This window comes from Ictidomys tridecemlineatus, chromosome 6 (assembly GCF_052094955.1).
Source record: "Ictidomys tridecemlineatus isolate mIctTri1 chromosome 6, mIctTri1.hap1, whole genome shotgun sequence".
In the NCBI taxonomy this organism is placed as follows: Eukaryota; Metazoa; Chordata; class Mammalia; order Rodentia; family Sciuridae; genus Ictidomys; species Ictidomys tridecemlineatus.
The window spans coordinates 12,637,617-12,656,109 of NC_135482.1; the positions used below are offsets into that span (position 1 = coordinate 12,637,617).

Here is an 18,493-nt window from a genome sequence, read left to right on the forward strand (position 1 = left end):
ATCCTTCTCCATTCACTGTGCGTGCACACACGCATGCACACACGCACACACGCACGCACACACACACGCATGTGCACACTCACACAAAGGCTAGCACACTTCTGGGCATGAACTAGAGGCTGCCGTTAGAGTCTAAGGACTTCCCAGTTATGTTTTTATTCCTTTGAGAGCAATGCTTTGATCAATTCTCTGCTTAACCCAAGATGTGAGCATGGTCTCCTAGGAACCCTAGTGAAAAGATTTATTACTGTATTATCATTCATGTTGTCTCCTTTCCAGTTTTTTTTGCTAACTATTTGAGTAAGATGCAAGATTTCTTTTAATGCACCTTAAATTGAAAGATCTCCATGCTTCATATTTACATAATTTTTCCCATGTAGGTAAAAAAATCCAAAAAACTTTAAAATAATATGAATTAGTGGTCATGTATTTTATTCAATCCAAATGATAATTTTAAAGTACACGATCATAAAGGAACATTTTGTTTTTAAATTATTTACTTGTATTTTGACTAACATCATATTTGTACTTATTTATGAAATACAGTATTATAATCCAATATAATCCAATAAATGTGTACAATGTGTACTGATCAAACCAGGGGTAGCACTTTATCTCATCACATAGTATCAGGTTTTATGTGCTGGGATTGTAATTTTGAAAGGAAATGAGGACCTTAGAAGAAAGAGGAATATTCTCTCTCTGAAGTTGGGCCCTCTTAGGGAAGGAGTTGTAGTACTGATATAAACCAGGGCTCTTAATTTTCATGAATCAAAAACCCAGAGAACACAGCTTGAATGGTCCCCCTTTCAAGTTCTGTTTGGTTCAGCTTGTTCTCCAGCCAGACCTTGTCTCCCTTTCCCAGCTGTAAGATAGCCGTTCCTGAAATGTGCTCATGGCCATCTCGGGCCTCTGCTTCTCTCTCCATGACTTGGGTGCCATCTCTCATGAGGCTCACCTTCACAGCCCTCTGGACGGCTTCCATGTGAAATCCAAAATGGTAGAGTCCTGGGACCGTGCAGGTGAACACACCAGTGGCCAGATCAAAGATTCCCTGAGAGTCATCCAGGGCTTCCTTGAAGATCACGGGCTGGGAGGGAGCTGGGAGCAGCTCATCTACCTTCACTGCAAAGGCCGATGTAAGTCTGCTGTTGCAATCCCTCAACATTCCTGGTGGCCCTTGTGACCCTGGTATCCCTGGAATCCCTGGTGGTCCTGGCATACCGGGAGGTCCTAGACATCAAGATAAACAGAAGACAGAGCGAGGCGCTGTGAGCAGTGGTTTTCTGCCTTGTGCTACTTCCCCACCTCCACCTGTTGCCTTCCACGACATCTCCATCAATTCTCTTCGGGACAGCTCAGTCATTACCTTCTCATCTACACCCTCCTGGGAATCTCTCTCTCTTCAACATTTGTACTGACAGTTGTACAGAGCTTATGACTCTACGATATCAAACCTGCTTAACGTGTTCACATCCCCTCTTTGTGGGTCTCTTGAGGGCTTTAATACAAAATTTGCATCTAATTGTTAGGAAATTATTTTTGACATGGAATTGTCTCTTGTCCTTTGCTCATTAAATATACTAAGGAAAGAAAAAAAGTCACAAAGAAGAAATGAAAGAAGGTGAGAGGAATGTAGAAGGGAGGGAGATAGAGAAGATAAGAAAAAAGCGTCCCCCAATGCTCTTCCCAAACTAGTTTACAATTATTCAGTTAAATATCTATTTAAAGTAGGAATTCTCAAGAGTCAAGATATCAGAGCAGGGAGAATCTATAGTGAATGTTGCAAAACTCTTAGAAATACTGATCTATGTCATGGCATCTTATGCAGTAAGAATAAGCTTAATATTGAAAATCAAATATGGAATATTAAAATAATAGGAATTATTATTGACCCACAGGTTTGAAATTAGGTAGTATAAAACTTGAATAATGAATACATGTGTCACAGAATAAGAAGAAAGAAATCTTAGAATATTAGCCATATCAGACCTTCTTGAAAAATTTAACATTACTGCTTGAATGTGTATTTCCACAGGTTTCTATATTCATAACATGTTTCTTAGGGTGACAGTGAACTAAAAGAGTAAACTGCAGTGCTTGAGGGCATTTCATCGATGGATAACCTTGTTCTACAATTTGATAAAATTATTGTTTTTGGATTTAAAAATTCAAATACTTTTTTTTTTTTTGGTACTGAGGATTTAACCCAGGGGCATTTTACCACTAAGCTACTATTTTTTTGAGATAGGGTCTTGATAAGATGCTTAGGGCTTCACTATGTTGCTGAGGCTGGTTCTGAACTTGAGGTCCTCCTGCCTCAACCTCCTGAGTCACTGGGGTTACAGGCTCAAGTACCCATTTTTGCAACATAGTTGATTTGTTTGGCCTAAGTCCAAATTTCTCTTTTATTTTTATAACCTGGTGAAATGACTTCTGTGGAATCACACAGCTAGTTTATGGCAGGATTTCTGGCTTACTGTTCTTTCCACGCCATCACTCAGACTGATAGATAAAGGAATTATAAATATTTGGATGTAGCCCATATACCCTAGTATAAGTATCATTGATATGGTATCTCATGGGATAAAATATTCATATGCAGCCCAACTTTGATCCTTCCTTAATCACCAATACCAGACCCAGTGGAGGAGCTGATGTCTAACCTAGATTTGCTATTTATTAATCATTTTAATTTTGCCTATTCAAGGTCACGTAATCTTTATTGGTTGAAATGTGAGATGTATTGTGTTGGGAAATGTGTCCTATCTTCAAGAAAATGAGACTGAAGCACAGGGAGGTTTGGTGTTTTTGCTACCATCACACACAGGCCTTTCTTCAAAACCTCATTGTAGGGAACATGCCAATGGTAAGATTCTACTTCTGGGTGTGTCCTAAAGGCCCATGTAGCTGTGCCAATGTAGGAAAATTCATTCAACAATTTCTAGGAAGTATTACTGTCATTTCTTTTACATTCTTGTATGCTGTAAAAATCAATGTTGGGTCTTCCAAGAAATACAAATGCCCTAATGCACTTTCCGAGGTCTGATTTATGAGAGACCTGCAGCATGGATCTTGCTCTTAGCCTTTTACTCCCTCTCTGCCATGTGACCTTGAAGTACCCGAGGGTGAGTAGAGTCTACTTCAAGGCCATTGAGTCTGGCTTGTTCATGTGAGTGTTTTGATCATGGAAATAGGATAGAGTGATGGTGTGTAAGTTCTCACCTTAGTGTTAAGGGACCTCATGTGATCAACCTCTTAGGCTCCTAGGATTGCCCAAAGAAACATATGGTCCTGGTGGCCATCACTGTTTTACTCTGGACTCCAAAGAAACAGAGAGAGTTCCTCCATTTAGGCCGCAGGACCAGGCTGAGCCTCTTCATGTGACCTGCATGCTTAGTTGGAATATGAAGTTGTGTGGATTTTTTTTTTTTTGGATCACTTGGTTTGGGTTGGTTCATGTTGAAATATTTGCATGACTGTAGTTGGTGTTCAGAAAATAATTTTTTAAACATGTGTTGAGCATTTTTATATGCAGCTATGGTTAAGAAGTGGTGAAGAAGGAGCTAGAACTCCCCAGCTCCACAGCCTTCTAACCAAGAGGTTTGCTGTGAGCATCACGTCCATCTTGGTCATCTTGGACCTTTAATGATGTAGAGTCAATTTGTCAAATGATAGAAAAGCTAGTACAAAGCAGAAGGAGGATGTTTCTTACCTTGTGGGCCTCTTAATCCTGGTAAACCTGGGATGCCTCGAGGTCCTTGAACATTACAAGATTCAGGATTTTGGGGATTTTCAGAACCCATCACTGACATTAGTACGGACAGGGCCAAAATCCAGATGCCTACATCAGAAAAAAAAAGAGATGTGGAAACATGGCCAGGTGTTACCTTCATTAATGGTTCCTGTCTCCTCTGTGTGGAGGCAGCACCTCCCAAAGATGCCCAGTGATTCACAAAACTTGGTACAGAGCCCAGCAAATGAAACTGGGTCCCAGCCTGCCTCAGCCTTAAAGGCCAGGAGTGTTCAATCCTCCAACAGAATTTTCAGAAGTGGCAGGAATACTTTCAGGTTATAGGGTCCATGTAAAAAATTGCTCTTCTATATTAAACTGTAATGGTTCATAAGGAACTCTCACTTGGCAATATCCCTTCCAAATATGTTAATTATATGAAAATTTGCCAAAAAAATAAAAAAAACCCTACATTAAATAGACAAGCAATCAGAACCCATTAAAAGCCCACAATTGCATTTCTTGTCGGGAAATTCTTGTGATTGCTATTCAGAGCATCCTTAGTTTTCCTCTACACGTGGGTCTTCTAGAGAAATCTATTTCTTAATTAAGTATAAGAATGATTTATAGGATCCTCTGAAGCCTTTGTGATTTTGTTTTATTTTGTTCAAGGCCATGGGGCTACATGCAGGAAGATACCAGCAGAGGAGAGAGCTCTCCTTCTGTGCAATTTGAAGCTGATGAATTACCCATTAAATGCACCCACGTCTTCTTATCTCTGGGAAGAGGTTCAGCACACACTTGTAAAATGTAGCTTTGTTCTGGAAGAACATTTGAGCTGTCCCCAAGTTTTAGATACGGCAATTATCAGCATTCAATACTGAGAGGAAAACATTACAGGGTATGTTAGGGCTTGGTGGGGGCTTTGATACAGAGAGTGTTGGTAAAAATGTTGCATTTGGCCTACTATCCTTTTTCTGAATCTCTGAATTTCTATGAAAGGCAGCAGAAAATGTGGTAGTTTTAAATACTGAGTGTGTCAAATAATGATTGCAGTTTACTAGTGACCCTGCTATTTAATGCTCAAACAACTCCAGGAACCATCACGTACCGCTGTCTCCATTTTATTGGTCAGGAAACTGAGACACAGAAAGCTATAATAAGTTTGTCCAGAATTAGACCCCTAGTAACAGCTAGAGCCAGTATTCTAATTCAGGAGTTCTTAAACAGGGGCTCATATTGCCTTGGAGTAAGTCTGCTTAAGTAGACTCTCTTGTTTCTCAATGATGAAGACACATTAGGGGCAGATGGTTGTCGGTGGGAGAGAGTGGCTCCTGATGAATAAAGGATGAATTTCTTGAGTGACAGCAATTATATTATGCTTCTGTAACGCTGGCCGCAAAAAGAGGTAACGCGTTTATTTTTGATGTTTCATGTTTTAATTGAGGAAAAAGAGGTCATACTCATTCAAGAAAACGAGTTTGATAAATATCAACTCACAACAAGATTTCTCCTTTATGCCTCTCCCTTCCACCTGCCTCTCGGGGCTATTATGAGCCAACTCCAGATTCCTTTGTTACTCTTATACATATATTTCTAAAAGTTACTCTCACAATTAGTTTCCAAAAGGTGGTGACATTCACCTGGCCTGCACATCACTGTTGTCTTCTTGGCCTGTGTACTTTGATGAATCACTTGGCCATGTAGGAGAGACCTGTGTAGCAAGGAACTGAATGTCACCTCCAGCCAATGGCCAAGAACGAACTGCAGACTTCAGTCCCGCAAACTTTAGAGAGCTCAGTCTTTCTGGTAACCACATGAGCTTGGTATCAGTGTTTCCCCAGGTAGGTGGTAGATGACCACAGCCTAGCCCTCTCTGTGATTGCAGCTTGTGAGAGGTCCTGGAGAGAAGGACTCAGATACACCAGGCCCAAATTCCTGACTAAAGCCACTGGGGGGCAATAAAAGTGTTGCCTGAAGCCATTAAGTTTTGTGTGATTTACTACTCAAGAAGGAATTTTTATTTTAATTAAGTTATCATTGTAGTTTTGCTTCCTATGCTTTGTGCTAAATATCTTTGCTTATGCCCATGTCATAAAGATATTCTCTCTTTTTGGGGGGGGTGGTAAGAGTTTTACATAGAGCTATAATCCAAAAATCAGGTCTATGATCTGTCTTAAATTAATTTTTGCATAAGGTATAAGCATAGTCAATGCTAATTTTTAATCTTTAAAAAAAATCAGTTGTCCCAGTACTATTTGTTAAGGAAGGCTTTATTTCCCTTTGAATGATCGGTGACTTTTCAAAAGTCATTTGATTATTTCATTGTGCATCTCCTTCTGGGTGCATTTTCTTTTTGGAACACTAATTATACACAGTACCAGGATTTATATGTCATACTTGTATACATAACATACTTAGATCAATCTCATTCCCAAGATTTTCCTTTTCCCTCGCCTCCTCCCTCCAGATCTGCTTACACTATACTACTGATTTCCCTTCTGTTGTAATTTATTAGTACGTTATATAGTATAATTAATTAATATTTATAATAATGAATTAATACTACTAATAATTAATTAGTATGTTACATATATATATATATTCATACATAGACATAAGAGAGTTTTCATTCCCCTATACTTCCACCTGCTCTCCCCTCCTCTGTTTTGATTCCTTTTCTCTATTCTGTTGTCTCCCTTCTATTTACTTTTATTATTATTTTTTTTAAATTTCTTCTCTCTCTCCAGCTTCCACTTAGGAAAGAAAATATTTGACCCTTGAATTTCTATGTCTGGTTTATTTCACTTACCTTGATATTCTCAAGCCCTATTTACTTTTCCACAAATGAATCAATTCCATTCTTCTTTATGGCTGAGTAAAACTCCATTGGGTTTATAAACTAAATTTCCTTTATCCATTTATCTGTTGATGGCATCTGGGCTAGTTTCAAACTTGGCTATTGTGAATTGTGCTGCTATAAATATTGGTATGAATATATCACTCAAGCATACTGAGTTTACATCTTTTGGACAATTACCAAACTGTGCAATAGCTGGGTTATATGGTGGCTCCCTTCCTAATCATTTGAGAAATCTCCATACTGCCTCCATAGTGTCATACTAATTTATAATCCCACCAACAATGTATAAGTGCACATTTCCCCCCATATCTTTACCAGTAATTATTGTTGTATTATTTATGATTGCCATTCACTGGCATGAGATGAAATTTCAGTGTAGTTTTGATTTACATCTCCCTCATTGATGAGCATATAGAACATTTTTCATATATTCATAGACTATTTGTATTATTATTTCTCTTGAGAGGAATCTATATGTTGCTTTTGGTAATATGCCCCCATTTTAACAATATTAATTCTACCTATGCAAGAATGTGGGATTTTTTCCTTTCATTCATTTTCTCTTGAGAGGTGCCTTTTTAGATGTTTTTCCTACTTATTGATTGGTTATTCATCTTTATGTCTGGTTTGATGCCAGTGCCAGGCTGGTTTTGTTAGTATAGCTCTGTAGAATAATTTGAGATCAGGTATTGTGATGAGCATTGCTCTTCTTGCTCAGAACTGCTTTGGCTATTCTGGGTCTCTTATTCTTCTAGTTGAAGTTTAGGAATATTTTTTTTCTGATCCTGGAATGCCATTGATACTTTGATGGGGAAAGCATTGAATCTATATGTTGCTTTTGGAAATATGCCCATCTTAACAATATTAATTATATATATGCAAGAACATGGGAGGTTTTTTTTTCCTTTTTGAAGTCCTCTTAAATTTCTTTCTTCAGTCTTCTATTCTTTTCAAAGTAAGGTCTTTCATCTCCATAGTTATATCTATTTCTGTTTTAGACAGCTTTTCTGTCACCGTGACCAAAATACCTGACAAGGACAACCTAAAGGAGAAAGAGTTTATTTGGGGGCTATGGTTTTAGAAGTCTGAGTCCATAGATGGTAACTCCATTGCTCTGGGTCCAAGTTGAGACAGCGCATCAAGGGGGAAGGGCCCAGTGGAAGAAAGCTTCTCAGCTTATGGTAGGGTCAGGAGGAGAGGGAGAAGGGGAGGGGGGGAGGAGGAGGGAGAGGGAGAGGGGGAGAGAGAGGGTGAAGGGGAGAGAGAAGGGGAGGGAGAGGGACAGGGATCCTAAATATAGGATCATGTCATCAACAAACAAATAATTTGAATTCTTATTTTCCTATTTGTATCTTTTAATATTCTTTTCTTGCCTGATTGCTCTGGCTCTAGAGTTTCAAGAACAATATTAAATAGGAGTGGTGAGATTGAATATCCTTGTTTTTTCCTGATTTTAGAAGAAATTATTTAAGTTTTTTCCATTCAGTATGATGTTGGCTTTGGGTTTGTCATATTTAGCCTTTATGATTTGAGGTAATTTGCTTCTATATCTAATTTTTTGAGTGTTTTTAATATGAATGGATGTTTGATTTTGTAGAAGGTTTTTTCATCTATTGAGATGATCATGTTTTTTGTCCTTGATCCTATGTAAATTACATTTATTGATTTATGTATATTGGAGCAAACTTGCATCTCTGGAATGAAGCCAAGTTGATTCTGGTATACAATCTTCCTAATGTGTTTTTAAATATTATTTGCTAATATTTTATTAAGGATTTTGCATTTTATTAATTTTGGCTCTGAGTTTAATTATTTCCTGTGTTAATTTGGTTTCAGAATAGCTTTATTCTGCTATAGTATTAGATTATTTATTTAGAATACTTCCTTTTTTTGATGTAGGCACTTAAAGCTATAATCTTTCCTCTTAAAACTGCTTTTACACTGTCCCAGGGATTTTGGTATATTTTATCACTATTCTCAATTGAGTCTAGAAATTTTAAAATTTCTCCTTTCATTTCTTCTGTGATACACTCCTTGTTTAAAAGAATATTGTTCAATTTACATGAGTTTATGTATTTTCTATAATTTTCTTGCTGTTGATTTCTAATTTAATTTCATTATGATCTCCTAAAATGCACACCGAGTATTCAAGTTAATTATATCTCCTCTTCGAGGTTGAAAGTTCTGTTTTCTATGTAATCTAATATTTTGGCCATAACAGGTCATAACAGGAAGGCAAAAACTATTTAAAATATTAAAAACATGAACATAGGATAAGTAGGGTCATATTTTCAAGTGAACTTTTGGTCATATTTTCAAGTGAACTTTTCATTTGATTCATTGTGTATTCATTATCAGGAGTTTTGATTGGTTTCTTTTCAGAATTTCTACCTCTTTATTAATATGATCATTCAACCCCTGTTTTTGCTGTCTTAATTCATTCCTTAGATCTTCTTTTCGTTCATTACACATTGTAATATATTTGGGGGGTGTACCTGGGATTGAACTCAGGCACACCCAACCACTGAGCCGTATCTCCAGCCCTATTTTGTATTTTATTTACAGACTGAGTTTCACTGAGTTGCTTCGTGTCTCCATGTTGCTGAGGCTGGCTTTGCACTCATGCTTCTCCTGTCTCAGCCTCCTGAGCTGCTGGGATTAAAGGCATGCACCACTGCACCTGGCAAACATTTTAATACTTTCTATAGTCTTTCTCTGGAATTTCACCCCCATCCATGTCTGAGTGTTCCTATGCTGGGGGATTGTGGATTTGGGGTGGAGATTTGTTTGCCCATTTCCTTGTGTTTTCAAAGGTCTTGGTAGCTATTGAAATGGATTCCTCTTCCTTTTTTATGAGAGCCTCCTCTGGTGTGTAGAGATTTTTTTTAATACCTTTATTTTATTTTTATGTGGTGCTGAGGATCGAACACAGGGCCTCCTCATGTGGGACGAGCGCTGTACCACTGAGCTACAACCCCAGCCTAGGGAAATCTTTTTTTTATTATTATCTACACATGACATTACAATGATCTTGGCAATTCATACATTTGTATCATTGTAGTTATTTCTTTTATAGTAAGTCCTGTGTTGTTAGTATCTTTTTGCTTCACCACACACGCTCAGCATAATCCAAATATTAATTTCAATTGCCAATGACTCTCAGTTTGCCACTGCAGAACTGATGATTTGTTTCAGTCTTAGAGAGCTGCTGCAACACGGTGGGTTCCTTTGAGTCATTGTGTGGGGACCTCTCTCAATTTCTGTCATAGGAGTATATGTCAAGTGCAAACTGAGGACCCTGCTAGCCACTCCTACTTGTGTCATGGCCATTGGTTTTTGGTTCTTCTCTCCCTTATTCTAGGTGTTAAAGTATTGTTGACACTTGAGTAGGGTTAGGTTGAGTGTGCAGTAAGGTGGGCTGTCACTTGGCAGCGTTGTGGGTGTGACCCAGCAACAAAGTGTCTGTCATATGAATTCATAGTGTCCTGTTAGTTCCAAACATCTCTCAGAAAAAGAGGAATCAAGCAACAGCAACAATAGTAGCAACCAACATACAGCACTACAATAAATGTCCCATGCCTACTATGACATCTGTAACACTAACTACCACAAGAAGAGGAATGGCATGGTCAACAATTAAAGACAGCAACAACAATAATCAGCACAAACTAGACAAAGTAAACAGCAGGTGTCAACTACACCACCCACAGTACTAGTAACTGCAAGAATATTCTTAATATTAACGGTGGGGATAGGAATTATATCAACTAAATACTTCTAAAAGATAGCAAAATTATAGTTCATCAAGAGGAAGTGGAACAGGAAGGAAAAATAAATGTTTAAAATATCCAAAACGTGAAGAGAGGGTGAGTAGGGAAGAGATAACAAGGGATAGCAATAAAGAAGGAGTAGTCAAAAAAAAAACTGAAACAGAGAGGAAAAGAGAACAAGACAATTTGTCTATTCTAAGGGGAGAAAAGGGGAGAAAGAGTAATAAGAGAAATAAAAACAAGCAAAAGCTCAAACCTGAACAAACACAAAACCCTTAACCCTCCAAAGTCAAAACAAGGCAACAAATGGGTGGGGAAATGATAAAAATGAAAGAAAAAATATATCCATGTAACACTCAGTACAGAAAGAAACTACACGCACTGGAAAAAGAATACAAATAAATGAATTTTCTCTCTTGAGATGATCAGGACTATTGAGGAGGATGGGTGTTCGCTGCCTTGTCTTACTGCCCCTCTTTCCAATTTTGAATTTCCTTTAAAGAGAGCAAGGGCTGATTGTTGTTAAGCCTATCCACTTTGTGTTGCTCACCAAGTTGCTGGTGGAAGTGACCTAGTTGTAATAGCTCTCAGTTCCATTCTCACTAGTAGAAGTTAAGAGAGTAAAAAAGAAAAAAAAAAAGAAAAAGAAAAAAGATTCCACAATTGGATTTTTGTCTGGACAGACTAAATAGATCTGCTCGCAGAGCATGGTTAATGCAGAGTGGTAATTGGGAAGTTCTGGTGGCTGGTATTTAGCTCTGATCATCCTTTAAAACTTTGTTGGGTGGTATCTGCCCCAGAAAGTTTAGATCCACACCTCTTATTGCTGGGCAGGTGCTGACCTGTGCTGGACATCTGGATCTCAGGGCCTCCTGCAAACTGAACTCACTTGGTTGGGTAACTATCTCTCTGCAGATCTCACACACCACTGCCTGCAAATGTGGTTTTCCCAGGATCAGACTCCTAGTGCAAATGTACCTGCCTGTCCAGCTTCTGGACTCTCCCCAGCTGGTCCTGTGATCTGCAGACGCCAAGAGAAAGCAAGCCCTCCATATCTCCCTGTATGAATACCCCTGGGAATAATCCTTTCTGTGCCTGTTTCAGTCATGCCCCTCTGGTCACACTCTAGATCGCATGCTAGGCACTTGCTGGGAATCTTTTTATACTCTACAGGGCTCCAGCAGCAGAGAGCTTCCTCAGGGCCACTCCACCATGACTTCCCATCTCAGCTGTCCCTCATCAGCCAAGGAACACACAGCACTTTCCAAACACCAGCTTGCTGTGCTGCCTCCGGTTCAATTAGGATCAGATTGCCTTTCATCCCACACATTGTCCCCTACCAAATGATTTTTTGCAGGGGTTCTTGGCTTTGCCTGTGACACCCCTCCCCTCTACAGTGAGCTGGCACCACCTGTGTGGCTATTGAGGCTCCAGTGTGTCTTGTCTTGTGTTTAGAGTTCCCAAATGTCCTTGTCTTTGATTCTCTTACTGACTGATACTGAATTTTAGCAAATTCCCTCTGTCATCCACCTCCTGAGAAGCAATACTCATGTTCCTTGGACCCTGAGTCACAGAGCAACTGGAACACACACCTTTGCTTTAATCTGCCATCTTTCCTTCCTGAACACAATTTTTAATTTATTCATTTACTTATGTATGCCTGTGTCAATTATATTCTTCTTTATTTCTATAACTTGAATTTAAGTGGTGTAAAATTTCTTGTGTTTTTTCTTTTCTTTCTTTTTTTTTTTTGAAATGTTTTGGCAATCTGAGACATTTTTATTTCCTAATAATTTTACAGGCAAATCAAATAAGCCTGTCAATTTTAAAAACTAGTTACCAATATGATTGGAATCTAATTGGATATAATCACAATTTGAAGAGAGTCACCATCTTAACAATATTTTTGTAACAATTTTTTTTGGCACAAACATTTGTTTTCACCTATTTGGTTTAAATGCCTCAGACTAAAATGTTTTTATTTTGGCATTAGTATATATTACACTATTAAAGAAATATTTTCAAAGTGTTCAAACCATTTTACATTTCCACCAAAAATGTATAAGGACTTGAAGTGCTACAATTATTTTTATCAATACTTGGAACAAACAACCATCCCAACTGTAGAATTCTATGAGTTTACAATATCATGTAATACAGTTATGAGCTTTTAAAATTTTTATTTTATATTGGTAATTTGTGTTTTTCCAAAAATGAGTACATTTCAATTAATTTACCTAATGAATTTAAACAAAAATCTTAACATTCCCTCAATATTTCTGTACTTCAGTTGGTAATTTGTGTCTCTCTCTGTTAGTCACCTTCCAATTACTGTAAAAAAAAAAAAAAAGAGAGAATCAACTTAATATGAGGGAAGGTTTTTCTTGGTTCATAGTTTTGCAGTTTTAGTCCCTAATTGGTTGACCTCATTGCCTTGGCACTGTCGCAGGACTTGGCAGAAACTTGTGGCAAAGGAAAACTGCTCACCTCTTGGCAAGTGAGGGAGCAAAAGAAAGTGAGAGCAAGGGCCAGACAGTCCCAGTTCCCCTCGAAGGGAACATCCCAATGATATGAAGGCCTCCCAGTCTTCAGAAATATGATTTGCAAATATTTTCTCCCATTGGTCCGGTTGTACATGTGTCTTTACACTCCCTTGATGGGGATTTCTCTCTTTTATTTTCAGTGCTGGGGTAGAGCCCAGGGTCTTGCAAGTGCTCCACCACTAAGACTAACCACCAGCCCATGTGATGACCTTCAAAGAACAACAGCTGTTATTTTTGAAGAGTCTATTGAATCCATTTTTTTTTTTTTGCTTTTGGTGCTTTATCTAAGGAATCTTTGCCTAACCCAAGCTGTGAAGACTTTCTCCTGTTTTATTTGAAGAGTTTTTAAATTTTATCCTTTACATTTAGGTCAATGACCCGTACTGTGTTACTTTTGTATATGGTTCAAGGAAGTCCCAACAACATTTTAAATTGTTAAAAATATTTAATTGACAACTAAAAATTATATATATATATATATATATCTCCAAAGTGTGCAACGTGAATATTTGATACACATATACATTGTATACTGATAACCCCAGTTAATCTAGTCCATCCATCGCCACCCATAGTGAACATTGTGTGTGTTGGGGGTGGGGGCGGTGAGGACACTGACAATCTGCTCTCTCTTCACATTTGAAGCAACAACATGGTCTGATTAACTGTGGTTGCCGTGCTGTATAGGAGATCCCTAGAACTTTTTAATTTTGTAATCGAAAGTCTGTATCCTTTGACCAACGTCCCTCATTCCTCCACTCCTTAGCCTCCTATCAACCACCATTCTTCTCTCTGCCTTTAAGTGTCTGAATTTTAGATTTCATGCATAAATGAGATTATACAGTGCTTGTCTTTCTGTGCTAGCTTATTTCACTTAACATTATAGGCTCCAGGTTCATCAAAGCTGTCAAAAATGGCAGGATTTTCTAATTTTTATGGCCACGCAATATTATTTTTTTCAGTGATCAACAAATGTTTGCATTTTTATTTATTTTTATTTGATCTTTTTAGACATACATGACTATAGAGGGTATTTTGACATATTATACATACCTGGAATATAACTTAATTTAATTGGACCCCATTTTTGTGGCTGTATGTGATGTGGAGTTTATTGGTGTTATTTTGCAAACATCATATTGTTTTGATTTCTATAACTTCATAATGTAGTATAGCTTTTTAATAGAGTTCGAAATCAGGGAATATGATATCTCTAGCATAGTTCTTCTTTCTCAAATTGCTTTGGCCATTTGACATCTGACATGGTTTTTTAAATTTATTTTTTAGTTGTTGATGCACCTTTATTTTATTTATTTGTATGTGGTTATGAGAATTGAACCCATGCCTTGTGCACACTAGGCAAGCGCTCTACCACTGAGCCATAACCTCAGCCCTATTTTCTTTTTTAAGAGAATATTCTTTGTGTATTGGTTTTCTTGTCATCTTTGTTGAAAATCAATCACAAACAGATAACTGGGAAAGATTAAAGACCCATACACGTAGGAACACACACACACCCAAACAATGTAAAAAGTAGAAAGCAAAGAGACAGAGACAAGGAAGAGTAAGAGCAAAATAATGTGAGTACTAATTTATTTTTGCAGCTGATTTCTTAGAATGTGGGACTCCGATATATAACAAAAGTTCTATACAAAAATATTAAATATTTCAAGTTTACTGAATTTTCTATTTATACTTTAATCATATTAGTTTCTGGAAATGATTATTGACTGCAAAACAGTCAAGAATAATATAGGCCAATATCATGCCCATGCACAGAATATCTGGATTTAAATTTAGTTTTCCAAACAGATGACTTCAGACTAATTAGCTAAGCTTCATTAACCTCAATTTTAAAAAAATCTTAAAAATGGAGATCATATCTTCATTAATAGACTAGAGTAAAAGGCATAAAAAGAATTAGAATATTATCATGGACACAGTAGACACTCTATTAAGTAGTGTACCTTTAAAGAGTGTTGCAAGTAAACTATTAAAGAGGACCTTTCATAATGGCCACCTGGAACTGACTGCTGCCCCCTGGATCATTAGGCAGTATGATCTTTTAAAGGGATAAAGAGAGTATGATTTATGAAGGCCAAAAGTTCTCTCTGTTATGTGGATGCTAACCCACCTAGTTAATACCCATCAGCAGATCCATGCACTGACAGGGTCAAGACTCCCACATTTTACCTTTAAACCTTCCTGCACTGTTTTACACATGAGCTTTGCAGGACACCTTACATCCAAACCATAGCACATGAGATAGGAATCTCATGGGAGGCTTCAAGTGTGTAGGAGAATAAGTGATCAGTGCTATAGGCTGGCGGAGGCCACGTGGCATTGAGCAGAGCAGGGCACTCATCTGAGAGGTGGTGGGTGACCTGAGCATTGCAATCAACCAGAACTCAAAGTAAAATCTCACAGGAGACCAACAACCCTGCACAAGCATCACCTTGGGCTCTACCCACCCACACAGAGTCTAACAAAGGCAAACTGCATCTTAAGAGCAAACCAGGGCAGCTGCATGATGTTAGGGACCCACTTTTTTCTCTCTGCCTTCCTCATGACACATACACCAGAGGAGCAGGTCCAGGACAAAGGAAATCAGATGCAAAAGAAGAGAAATACCCCCCACTGGAAACTAGATCCACAGACCAGCCTGGCATGTGTGATGGGGAGGCACTTTGAATCATACATGAGACCAAGTGACTAGAAAATATTAAAGTTGGACACTATTGATAGCTACCCAAGAGTTCCAAAGAGCACAGCTGGAGGTGGGCATGGACTAGTGAAAACTTACCATCATAGACTCCAGACGTCAAATGGCACCTTTCAAGCTTAATGGGTAACTGTTCCAATATTTCTTGAGAAGGAAAGGGAACACAAAAACAGTAACCTACTTCATCTGGCTTTTATGAGGACTAGACACGGAGAATGAAAAAAAGGGGGTGGGGGGAGGGAGGACAGGAAAAGGAAAGACAGTGGAATGAATCTGATATAACTTTCCTACGTATATATATATGAATACACCTTGGTGACTCTCCACTTCATGTATGACCAAAAGCCTGGGATCCTAACCAGAATAAGGTACTCTCTTTGTTTGTATAAATATGTCAAAATATACTTTACTATCATGTCACTAACACCAATAAAGAAAAAAAGAAAAATAGTAAAGTCTCAGAAGAGTGAGCTAGCATAGGGAAATGGTTCAATAATACTTATTTGTCAAATTATTGTTTCATCTTTATACCTTAATGAATTGAGGTTATTCAATAGCCTATTCCATCTGCCTGCCATCTATCATCTATTATTTATCTGTCCTCTATTCCCTCTCCCACAGATATTGCCTTTTTCTGCTTTGTTTCTATTCTTACTCCTCCTTTTCTGCATTAACAAACACTAAAATGATGTCTGTCCCTTTTTGTAGTGTTACAAAATCTGTCACAAGCTCTAAGAACAAAACAATGCAACAGCGAAAACTCACTGGAAAAGTTAGCACCATATACTAACGGAAAGTGTTGTTCAGCAATCTTGTGTTTAATTCAGATCCTTACCTGTACCTCCCATGAAGGAAGCTCTTTTTCCTGCTTTGCCCATTCCAATGTTCAAAAGGAAGACTGAGATTTTGAGATGAAGTTCTTGTTTCTCCAGTTCCTCTTTCAAAATTCTTAGACCTTATTGTTCAAGTGTTGAATTCACGAGCTCTCCTAAGATCAATAGGTTGGCTAATTTTTAACCATGAAGAAAGTGGTGCAATTGATGTTCTCACTGGAACCTTTCCCCCCACCCACCTCTGGCCATGGACCCTTGCATAACCATAACCCCTTGCATAACCATAACCCCTTGCATAACCGTAACCCTTGCATAACTCAATTACATTGAAAATATAATATCTAACTCCAATCTATTCCTGTCCCAGATTCTACTTTATATTCTAATACCCAGTGGAGGATATGGCATCCCATTCTAATGCCCCCAGTGTCAGCTCACCCAATGTACAAAGTCTTAGGTGGACAGCAAAAAGCCAGTTTATACAATGAAAATAACATCAGTATCTAGAACGTGCAAAGTGGCCTTTTTACCCTGTATGCAGAGCTTCACAAGAAACCAAATCTTCATGTGACGGATACTTGAGAGTACATCAAAGTGACATGTTGAGAGCCACAGCCAAAGGGGCCCCAGCAAACTTCCAGCTGCCGGCTGATGATCCAGCTGCCAGCAAACTTCCAGTTGCCGGCTGATGATTGGCTCACAGTGGCCCCAGCAACATCTAGCTGATTGGCTCCTCTGCGGTGATGTTCATTGGGCTGTTTCCCTGCCCTTCAGACTGCCAGCTGATGATTGGCTCACAGCGGCCCCAGCAACATCTAGCTGATTGGCTCCTCCACGGAGCTGCTCATTGGGTGACTTCTTTGGCTCTGCCCACGCAACCCAGCCAATCGGCCTCAAGAGCAGGAGGATTGTGGGAGGTTGAGAGGCTGGTGTGGGGGAGAGAGGCTTGTGGAAGCCGGTGGTGGCAGTTGGGCTCTGAGGGTTTTTCCCTGGAGCTGTTTTGTTTGGCGTTTGTAGTTCTAAAAATAAAGTTAGTTTCTTTTTGACAAGTGGCTCCTGATTTGTGCCAAGCCAGACTTCGGCAGTGACAGAATGGCAATAAGCTAAGACTGACTGAAGAGTACATTTCCAGAATAGCTGGTGGGACTGGGAGTCTGGGACTGTCTTGATTGACAAGGCTTTCCTCTTTTCACTGCGGATCAGCACTGCACCCCACCTGCTGTGACCCTCTATAACATGTGAAGTCACACAGAATTCACATTTCTTTACACTTTCAAATGAGAAGTACAGGAGTGAGCCATGGAACTAGCCATGCTGATCATTCACCTTTCAGTCATCTCATAGATATTTTAGTCTAGCTGGGTCTTAATGTCTTCTCTTGCTGAAAGCAGGTGTCTTCCAGGGGTCACATTAGATCCAGGGAGCTTGGTGGGCACTGAGGGTGCAGGAAGGCCCAGTCCAGAGGTGCCCGAGTCATTCTATGTTAGTCTGGCTTGTTGCGCTTCCTGCAGGCTGAGGTGCCATGGTGTGGCTGGAGGTGCCTATAGCTCAACAGCTTTTCTCCCTGAACACTGTGGCCACAGGTACCCTTCCATGTGTAGATGCTCCTAGAGCTGGTGCAGTGCCTAGAGCTGCTTCTCAGACTCAGTGAAGTTCGCTGATTCTCCCTTCTCACTGATGGCTCTGGGAGTTCCACTCCTCTCTTCTCTTTGCTTTGCATTATCACCAACTACTCCATCCTTTGGTGGATTGAGAAAGTGGCATTTACTTTTGCCTGCTAGACCCGGTGTGACTCTGGGCCCTGAAAGTTCTGGCGGTCCTTGAGGTTTACATGGCTGAGGATGTCCCAAAGATCCAACCTCAGCCACGAGTACAGGGACAAGTAATGACCAAGTCTGGAAACACGGAGCAGAAGATTAGGAGATGATTGGCCACTCTTGTGGGAACCGCATCACCAACTGTATCAAGTAGCAGTATATTTTCTAAATTCTCAAAAACCAGTTACTTTGGAGTTTAGTTCCATGAAATG

General features: G+C 39.0%; 1 protein-coding gene across 2 annotated transcripts; it reads right to left on the minus strand.

The window, feature by feature from the left end:
* Positions 1-406: 406 nt before the first annotated feature.
* On the minus strand, positions 407-17,110 carry LOC120888597 (hibernation-associated plasma protein HP-27). Of its 2 annotated transcripts, XM_078052864.1 has the most exons (5): positions 16,995-17,110; positions 16,467-16,619; positions 15,713-15,775; positions 3,716-3,844; positions 407-1,233 (listed from the first exon to the last, which is right to left on the minus strand). In XM_078052864.1, exons 2-5 carry the CDS (start codon positions 16,507-16,509, stop codon positions 758-760), a joined length of 711 nt encoding a protein of 236 aa, XP_077908990.1. In that variant the 5' UTR covers positions 16,510-16,619; positions 16,995-17,110; the 3' UTR covers positions 407-757. The 2 variants fall into 2 exon arrangements, with proteins under 2 accessions (XP_077908990.1, XP_040137859.2); XM_040281925.2 differs by lacking the exon at positions 15,713-15,775 and having other exon boundaries at positions 16,995-17,104.
* Between the last annotated feature and the right edge of the window lie 1,383 nt (positions 17,111-18,493).

Coding starts and splice junctions, on each gene's coding strand:
- LOC120888597 (XM_078052864.1), bottom strand. CDS start 16,509: ATGGGCAAAGCAGGAAAAAGAGCTTCCTTCATGGGAGGTACAG. Junction 3,845..15,712: donor GACGTCTGGAGTCTATGATG/GTAAGTTTTCAC, acceptor TTTCTGATGTAG/GCATCTGGATTTTGGCCCTG. Junction 1,234..3,715: donor AGGATTAAGAGGCCCACAAG/GTAAGAAACATC, acceptor CTTGATGTCTAG/GACCTCCCGGTATGCCAGGA.